General features: G+C 45.7%; 1 protein-coding gene across 1 annotated transcript; it reads left to right on the plus strand.

The window, feature by feature from the left end:
* Nucleotides 1–1,803: 1,803 nt before the first annotated feature.
* KCNB1 (potassium voltage-gated channel, Shab-related subfamily, member 1) lies at nucleotides 1,804–4,848 on the plus strand (the record flags this gene model as incomplete). The annotated part of the gene is made up of 1 exon (XM_008581843.1): nucleotides 1,804–4,848. A coding segment is annotated over one exon (2,028 nt), but the record flags the coding sequence as incomplete, so codon positions are not given.
* Between the last annotated feature and the right edge of the window lie 4,443 nt (nucleotides 4,849–9,291).

Raw genomic sequence — 9,291 nt, forward strand, 5'->3', positions numbered from 1 at the left:
GCCCATGAAGGCTCCTTCCCTCTGCCTCTTCTCTTCATTCTCTGGCTTTTCCAGAAGGTTCCACTTTCTCTGATTTTTTTATGGCTTCTCTGTCCCTGTACAACTTGGGAGACACTGGCTTGGGGCTTGTGCTTATCATAAAGCTGATTCAAGCCTCGATTACTTGACCATTTAATTCAAGACCTCACCCTCCTATAACCTGCTCACCCCCAGGATCTCTGAGCTCTAATTCTCAAAGGTGGGTTGGCTGAGCCCAGTATAGATTGGCTCAGTCTGGATATTCTGTTCACCCCTAGGCCGCTCACATCAGCGGTGGCTAGGATAGAATGGTACAAGCATCATGACCAGGCCTGCCCCTTCAGCAGGGGCAGGGAAGGGCAAATCTCTAAATAGAAGAAAGATGCATGGAGGCCTGATGGGTTTAGGAGGCTAGATTTTTGTCCTGAGGCATCCTGAAGATTGATTATGCAGAGGAGTAATGCAAATTTGTATTTCATGAAGATGACCCTCAGAGCAATTTATCACATCCACTTGCATTTCTGCATAGTCTGAAGACTGGCCTAGATTCCATTCATTCCAACAAACATCCATTGCATCCACTGAGCCCTTTCTCTGAGCCAAGCCCTCTTTTTGATCCAGGGGACTCAAAGGTAGTTAAGCTAAGGTCCTTAGCTCCAAAAAGTTCATAGTTCGAATCAGGAGTTAATAACATGGGCCCAGGATGTCTGTGCCTCCCTGGAAATTACCTGCAAAATCTTGTGTGTCTGGGCAGTTTTCTATCAAAAGTGTCCTTAGTTTCATCTGATTTTTAACACAGCCTGAAGAGCTCATGCTCTAGGGTCAGACAGACCTAGCTCTGCCACTTTTAAGCTGTGTAAGCCAAGCTTCCTCATCTGTTCATGGAACTAATGCTACTTAATGGGGTTGTTGTAAGAATGAGATAAAATATCTCATGGAAAGTGCCTAGCACACAACCAACACTCAATAAGGGGCAACTATTGTTATCACAGGTATCATCATCATGAAAGTAGTACCCCGCCCCATTATAATTATGAACCACTGGTCTAGATCATGAGTCAGCAAACTATGGCCTGCAGATCAAATTCAGTTCACTGCCTGTTTTTGTAAAGAAAGTTTTATTGAAACACAGCTATGCCCATTCATTTATGTATTATCCAAAGCTGCTTTCATGCTATACCTGCAGAGTTAGATACAGTAGTACCCTCTTATCCACAAGGATGACGTTCCAAGACCCCAGTGGATGACTGGATAGTACCAAACCCTACATATACTATGTTTTTTCCACCTGATAATCAAGAAGGCTACTAAGTGACTAACAGGCAGGTAGTGGATAGAGCATGGATACATTGGATAAAGGGATGATTCCTATCCCAGGTAGGACAGAGCAGGATATTGCAAGATTTCATGATGCTACTCAGAATAGCATGTAACCCAAAACTTATGAATGGTTTATTTCTGAAATTTTCCATTTAATATTTTCAAACCATGGTTTACATCAGGTACCTGAAACCATGGAAAGTGAAAATATTTACTATCTGGCCCTTTATAGAAAAAGTTTGGCCCCCTCTGGGCTTGCTGATTAGCTTTAAATCATTTTAATTCTCTGGGCCTCAGATTCTACACCTGTACAATAAGTAGATTTGAATAAATTATCTTTTTAGTTCAAACATTCAGTCATTAAGGGACTCGTGAGATGTGAAAATGCTCTTGAACATTGAGGACTGCCATGCAGACCCAGGGTGCTATGATGATCATCCCGTTGGTGGTTGATAACTAAATTCCACTCTCTTCTCCTCGCAGATCCTTGCCATAATTTCCATCATGTTCATCGTCCTCTCCACCATTGCCCTGTCCCTCAACACGCTGCCCGAGCTGCAGAGCCTCGATGAGTTCGGCCAGAGCACAGACAATCCCCAGCTGGCCCACGTGGAGGCTGTGTGCATTGCATGGTTCACCATGGAGTACCTGCTGCGCTTCCTCTCCTCACCCAAGAAGTGGAAGTTCTTCAAGGGCCCACTCAATGCCATTGACTTGTTGGCCATCCTGCCGTACTATGTCACCATTTTCCTCACCGAATCCAACAAGAGCGTGCTGCAGTTCCAGAACGTCCGCCGCGTGGTCCAGATCTTCCGCATCATGCGTATTCTCCGCATCCTTAAGCTTGCCCGCCACTCCACCGGCCTCCAGTCCTTGGGCTTTACTCTGCGGAGGAGCTACAATGAGTTGGGCTTGCTCATCCTCTTTCTCGCCATGGGCATCATGATCTTCTCTAGCCTTGTCTTCTTTGCTGAGAAGGATGAGGAAGACACCAAGTTCAAAAGCATCCCAGCCTCTTTCTGGTGGGCCACCATCACCATGACGACTGTTGGGTATGGAGACATCTACCCTAAGACTCTCCTGGGGAAAATTGTGGGGGGGCTCTGCTGCATTGCAGGGGTCCTGGTGATTGCTCTTCCCATTCCCATCATTGTCAATAACTTCTCTGAGTTCTACAAGGAGCAGAAGAGGCAGGAGAAAGCAATCAAGAGGAGAGAGGCTTTGGAGAGAGCCAAGAGGAATGGCAGCATCGTATCCATGAACATGAAGGATGCTTTTGCCCGGAGCATTGAGATGATGGACATTGTGGTTGAGAAAAATGGGGAGAATATGGGTAAGAAGGATAAAGTGCAAGATAACCACATGTCTCCCAACAAATGGAAATGGACAAAGAGGACACTGTCTGAAACCAGCTCAAGTAAGTCCTTTGAAACCAAGGAGCAGGGATCCCCTGAGAAGGCCAGATCATCTTCTAGTCCTCAGCACCTGAACGTCCAGCAGTTGGAAGACATGTACAATAAGATGGCCAAGACCCAATCCCAACCCATCCTCAATACCAAGGAGTCAGCAGCACAGAGCAAACCAAAGGAAGAACTTGAAATGGAGAGTATCCCCAGCCCCATAGCCCCTCTGCCCACTCGCACAGAAGGGGTCATTGACATGCGAAGTATGTCGAGCATTGATAGCTTCATTAGCTGTGCCACAGACTTCCCGGAAGCCACCAGATTCTCCCACAGCCCTTTGGCATCACTCTCCAGCAAGACTGGGGGCAGCATAGCCCCAGACATGGGCTGGCGGGGAGCTCTGGGTGCCAGTGGTGGTAGAATTGTGGAGGCCAACCCCACCTCCAATACTAGCCATCACTCTAGTTTCATCATCGAGAGCCCCAAGAGTTCCATGAAGACCAACAACCCCTTGAAGCTTCGAGCACTTAAAGTCAACTTCATGGAGGGCCATCCCAGTCCACTACTCCCTGTTCTGGGGATGTACCATGACCCTCTTAGGAACCGGGGGGGTGCTGCAGCTGCTGTTGCTGGACTGGAGTGTGCCACACTCTTAGACAAGCCTGTGCTGAGCCCCGAGTCCTCCATCTACACCACAGCAAGTGCTAGGACACCCCCCCGGTCGCCCGAGAAACACACGGCAATAGCATTCAACTTCGAGGCAGGTATCCACCAGTACATTGATGCAGACACAGATGATGAGGGGCAGCTGCTCTACAGTGTGGACTCCAGCCCTCCCAAAAGTCTCCCCGGGAGCACCAGTCCCAAGTTCAGTGTCGGGACAAGATCAGAGAAGAACCACTTTGAAAGCTCCCCCTTACCCACCTCCCCTAAGTTCTTAAGGCAGAACTGTATTTATTCTACAGAAGCATTGACTGTAAAGGGTCCCAGTGGTCAGGAAAAGTGCAAACTTGAGAACCACATCTCCCCCGATGTCCGTGTATTACCAGGGGGAGGAGGCCCTGGAAGTGCGCGGGATCAGAGCCTCTGAACTACCCTGCCACGGAGGAGAGACTTGTGGGTGAGGTCCAAAGAGGAGGGCTGTTCGGCTTTCCTGCCACAGAGCTTTTCTGCATGAACTCTAAAACAGAAAGGCCCTGAAAAGCCCCCAGAAAGAGGAGAGACTCCAGAGAAGGCTCCTTAAGACCTTGAGAGCCACAACCAGCATGAAGTTGGCCAAGCCATGGGGTACAGCAGCTCCTTGTAACGACTCTGTTGCCCTCTCTGGGAGATGACATGAGCAGAACTCATAGCCACCACTACCATCATTCTAGACCTAACCCAGGCCACCTACTCCCCATTCTTCTCTCATGGCTTTCCATCACAGCCTCTGAGGGCAACATCTCCATCCCTCCCGGCTTCAGCTAGAGAAGGATTCTACAATAAGTGGCTGACGTTGAAAGAATGGGCTGACCAATTTGGTATTGGGGGTTGCCCAGCCACCTCTGGGAACACTGGTCCATCACCTCCTGGATGGATCCCACTCTTAGAAGGCTACAGGGAATGCTTGTGTCATGGGGAAATCTCTGCGCCATAAGCCACGATCCCAGCGCAAAACCCTTACTCATATGTCTTCACTGACTTCCGTATTCCGTAGTACCTGAGATTTTATTTTGAGATATCATCAGGGTGAGTTGTACCACTTGTACTCAATTCTAATTGCCCCCTGGCAATCTGGGAAGGGTTCAGAAGGCGGGCGCTCAGCCAACAGTATGAACTTGGAGCATCGCTTTAGGGTTGTAGGAGGAAAACGCTTCCTGTACATCACTAGTGTAGACTCAAAAGATATGCAAGTGTCACATATGCAAAAGAAATAGTTCATTCAAAAAGACTGTGTGTTACTGAAGAACAGCATAAACATCTGATTTTTTTTACCTGCAAGAGTGAAAGGAAAAAAAAAACACCCCTAATTGAAATGCCCACTTCAGACTTTTGAATACTTCCTGCTGCAACAGGGAAAACACCTACTATAATAGAAATTCTTTTTTGTTTCCTGTGGTATTCAAGCTAAAAAAAAAAAAAAGTTAAAATAAAAAGCACTTTATGTTTTTCAAAAATAGGTTCTACCAGGGACAGTGTCAACATCTTGCACTTTAAAACAAGCACTTTTCCCGTGGGCCAACTTGTTGGGACTGTAGTTGGGTTGTTGCTACATGCCTGTTTCCGGCCACGGTGGGCGATACCGTGCTGGTATCTCTGTCTGCCATATCGAAGTCTGTGGGCTCCTTCCCTGCCCCTCTGAAGCTTCCCCTTAACCCTCATGGGTCAGGAAGTCCTGTGTACAGGAGACATGCACATCTCAGAAGGATGCAGTGAGGGTTGGGCATTGGGTGTTTTACTCTGTTCTCTTTCCTGTCAACCAGCCATTGGTGTGTTTTCAGTGTCACTGTCTGTACTAAAAGCTCAGCTCTCCTTCCTGCAGCTATCAATGCAGCCAGTACAGACAAAAGCAATAAGTATTTGTGTGCATCCTGAGCAGTTCTGGTGTACTTCTTGGTGTTGGTCTTCCTGTCTTAGTTTGATGGCCTGGCGTTGTCCTGCCTACTTGTAGTCCAATGGCATGGTGTTATTGGCCATTCCTCAGTCTGGTGACATTGGGTTGAACCACTGATTAATACAATGCTATGGTGTTGGCTCATCTGTCAGTAAAGATAACATGTTATTGGTCTGCCTATCTGCAGTACAATGGAACAATGTTGTTCTCTTAATATAATGTGGATGGATGATGTCCTAAGTACAATAGTGTAGGTATGCCTATCCTCAATACAAGGACAGGCACATGTCTTCCTGATGGAACAAAGACATGGTGTTGGTTTGCCTGTCCTTAATATAATCTGTTGCTGGTCTGCCTATTCGTATAATGGCATGATCCACCTGTGAGTACACAAATATTATGGAGTTGTTCTGCCCACCCTTTGTACAAGGGCATGAGGTTGGGCCACCTGTCACAGGTATGACAACATGGGGTCATCCCACCACCCTTAAAAATGGGTGTTCTCTGCTGTATATGAACCCAGTTTATACCACTTCTCAGCATCTCTGGAGACTGTGAATCACCCCAGGAGGTTGCAGTCCAGTTCTTTGCTGTAAAAACCAAGAAAATGAGAACTTGACTCTTCCTAGATATCTTCGGAGTAGTCACACAACAAGTGCAAAGGCATTTAGGGGCAGGGAGAGTGTGAGGTCACCTGTGCTAGCTGGCACACCAGAGAGGAAGGAGCAGCGCCTCCAAAACTCTTCACCCAGCACACAGTCCGGGCTGGGGGCCTCTTGAGGAATGACTGTGGAACGTTCTCTGCCAGCCATCTTCTGCGTCTCTTCTTTGTTCTCATCACCATTTATGTCCACCATCAGCACAAATGTGACAATTCAGGGAAAACAAACAAATGCTTTTTGATAAAAGTAAATAGTGGTGATTTCCAATTCAGATATTTTTAGAGCTGATGCTGTCTGTAAAAAATATTAATGATAATTATAATAATATAGTCTATTTTACATATCAGGAAAGTGAAGATGTTTAAATATAGCCATATATAGCGAGAAGGAACTTACCACCCCTTCTTCAAATCAAGGTATTTCACCTGTTGGTTGAAGCAGATGAGAAGTGTACAGATTGGAAACAATTTCTTTTTTTTTTTTTTTTAACTAATAACCAATTGGTGCAACTCTCCTTGTAACCAAAGGCCCTTTCTGCCTTGTGTGGTCACGTAGGACCTGGCCCTTCCTTCCTCGTGTATTTTGTGTGACCTTCAAGTAGCATTTTATTGAGTCACTTTTGAAGGATGAATTCAGAAGTATCTTAAGAACCTACCTTTTCAGGCTTCATAGCCAGAGTCCTATAGAGTTCTTATAGAAACAGAATCATTGAAATTCAGCATATACTATGCTTAGAAAGTATTCCGTTTTGGTTTGGTTTTTTTTTTTCTTTTACTTGTGTGCATGTATTGTGACAATATAGCTTTTACCCTGTGCTCAATTCAAAATAGAGTATTGTAAGTTTTCCCAGCACCCCCACTCTCCAAAAAGGAATATCCCCAGATTTTTAATAGGTACACTTAACCCATACCTATGTACACGTATGTACACGCACTGGGAAATCTTTCTAAGAGTCTCCACTGAGAAGCTACGCTTGATAGATGGGTGTCGAAAGAAAAGAGGAAAGCAATGGTTTGGAGGCAAATATTGCTTTAACTGGTCCGTTTCCCACCCATTCCTGAACCACTGAGAGTTGAAAGAAACAAGTCAACCCAGACAAACAAAACTAGAGGCTGGAGGCAGATGGATGTCTGGTCCTTTTGGCGAATTCAGTGAAACTGGTCAAGAACCCAGCTGAACTTGAGTTCCAACTTCCACCATTATATGAAAGGGCTAGGGACCGGGTAGCTGTGTGTCCCCGTCACCCGAGGAGAGTCTGCGACCAGCAGTGAGCCAGGTGGGCAAGCTTTGGAGGAGACGGTTTTTTCATCTTTTTATCTTTGGGTAAAAGAAAACAACAGGACTTTGGTGCAGTCGATTTCTCAGTGCCTTCTTTAGGAATTCTATCTTAAGCACACTTTAAGGGGAAAGAAGAGAGAACATTTGTTCCCATGAAGCCCCTTTCTCTGAAAGGATTGGGGATCAAGAAGGAAGAAGCAGAGGAAGAAGAGGATACAGCAAAATCCTGAGGAGGCTATTTCCTTTCAACCTGCCCGGCTCGCCCCTGAGAATTGCTGGTGATACAAACTTTTTCAAACCTACTACCAACTTCTCCTCTACCATGTCTCGGTAACTGTAGCCTCATCTCTGCCCTTTCTCCTAATAAGATCCATGTTTCTAAGGAGAAAAACAAAACAGTATTCTCTTCTGTAAAACTGTAATGTATTGTGGATATTTGTAACTATTGTATATTTCTGTCTTGCTCCAGTCATGGCTGGAGTATCTAGTCCAGGAACAAGGGGATATTTAAAATTCACCACGGACAAGGGTCACTTAAGCCAGGTCTCTCTATCTCTCCTTTCCTTATATTTCTCTGCCAACTAGTCTCAAGTAACATAACCCCAGGCTTTTGAGCCTCAAATCAAGTAACTTTGAATGAAAGGAAGGCATGGCGTAAAGGCCCCAGGACGTGCTCCTTTGGGAAAGGAACTTTTCTGTAGCTATGAAGTTGGCAGGAGGAAGAAGGGGGCTCTTCTGGGTCCTCCCAGCAGGACAATGGAAAGCATGCTGCCCTGAGCTGACATTTCCTTGCCTATCACTGCTTATATGACAGCATCCAAATGCTTTCAGTCACTCAGCCAGGGTGACCCAAACCAGCCTTGGCTACACCCAGAAATAAGAGTTACCTCTGCATTTTCTGTTGTCATTTTTCTGGCTCTAGAAGTATCTGATGCACAGCTACGTCATAGGATGTCACGCATCTCAGAGTACTCTATTTTTCTGTTCAGATGAAATATATATATATATGTATTTTTAGCAAATTTATAATAGGGCGATTGAGTCTAATTTCTTCTTTTGTAATACAGAATAATATCTTAGGAGTTTTATTGTTGGTCATGTTGTAGCTGATACTTTCTGGTCTTTTTCATTTCTTCTCATCATCCCTTGGGCTGTTTTGGGGTTTGTTTGTTTGTTTTTTACTTCTTTTTGATTCTGATTTTCTGAGGGAGGGGCCTGACTTCTTTGTGTGGGCATTTCCTGACACTAGGCCTAGAGTCTGTCCATGTTGTTACTTTCCTTTTTCTATCTATGTGTTTCTCCTACTCATTGTTCTTAAGAATCCAGAGCATGAATGCAGGAGTGAGACCAAGGGAAGCAGAGCTGCAGAAGACCCTCAAAATAAGGATGGAACATGGGCTGGTTTAGCCTATACCCCACACCCCTCCAGAGATCTGAAGGGACTGAGCTTCCTCATCCCCAGAGGTCTTGGAACCAAAGATCTCATGCAAGCAAACTCCCTGCTGGCATGTCTGAAGTCCAGAACTCACCTAAATCCCTCTTGACTGGGCTCTTCCCAAGTCCAGCACCCCACTCCCTGGTCACATCAATCAGATCTGAAGGCCAGAGCATTTTTAGGGGGTTGCAAACATCAGAAGAACATACTGGGCCTCAGATCTCATCACCTTTTTTTTATCAGCTCTTCGTTTCTAACAACCTCACCAAAAATCAGTGGCCAGACTTCTTGCAGCCAAATCCTGAGAAGAGATGTCCCCAAAATCTGCTATCTCATCTCCCCTTCCCTTTCCAGCTGCCTGGCTCCATAGAGCAAGAGATTTGTGGCAAGGGCAGCGGTATTTTTCCAGCTTCCCCCTATCCAAGCCTTGGGGAGTTTTTGAACTATCCTGATAATTAATGCCACAAGGCAGTTTTCAGCCTCGGGTGGGCAGAGGACATCTCACTATGCAGGATCTTCAGCAGAAATTGATTAGCCATCCATCAACTCATGCAAGAATATGAAGAAAGGGCAGATAATCTC

The sequence above is a fragment of the Galeopterus variegatus genome, unplaced genomic scaffold (assembly GCF_000696425.1).
Source record: "Galeopterus variegatus unplaced genomic scaffold, G_variegatus-3.0.2 Scaffold2473, whole genome shotgun sequence".
In the NCBI taxonomy this organism is placed as follows: Eukaryota; Metazoa; Chordata; class Mammalia; order Dermoptera; family Cynocephalidae; genus Galeopterus; species Galeopterus variegatus.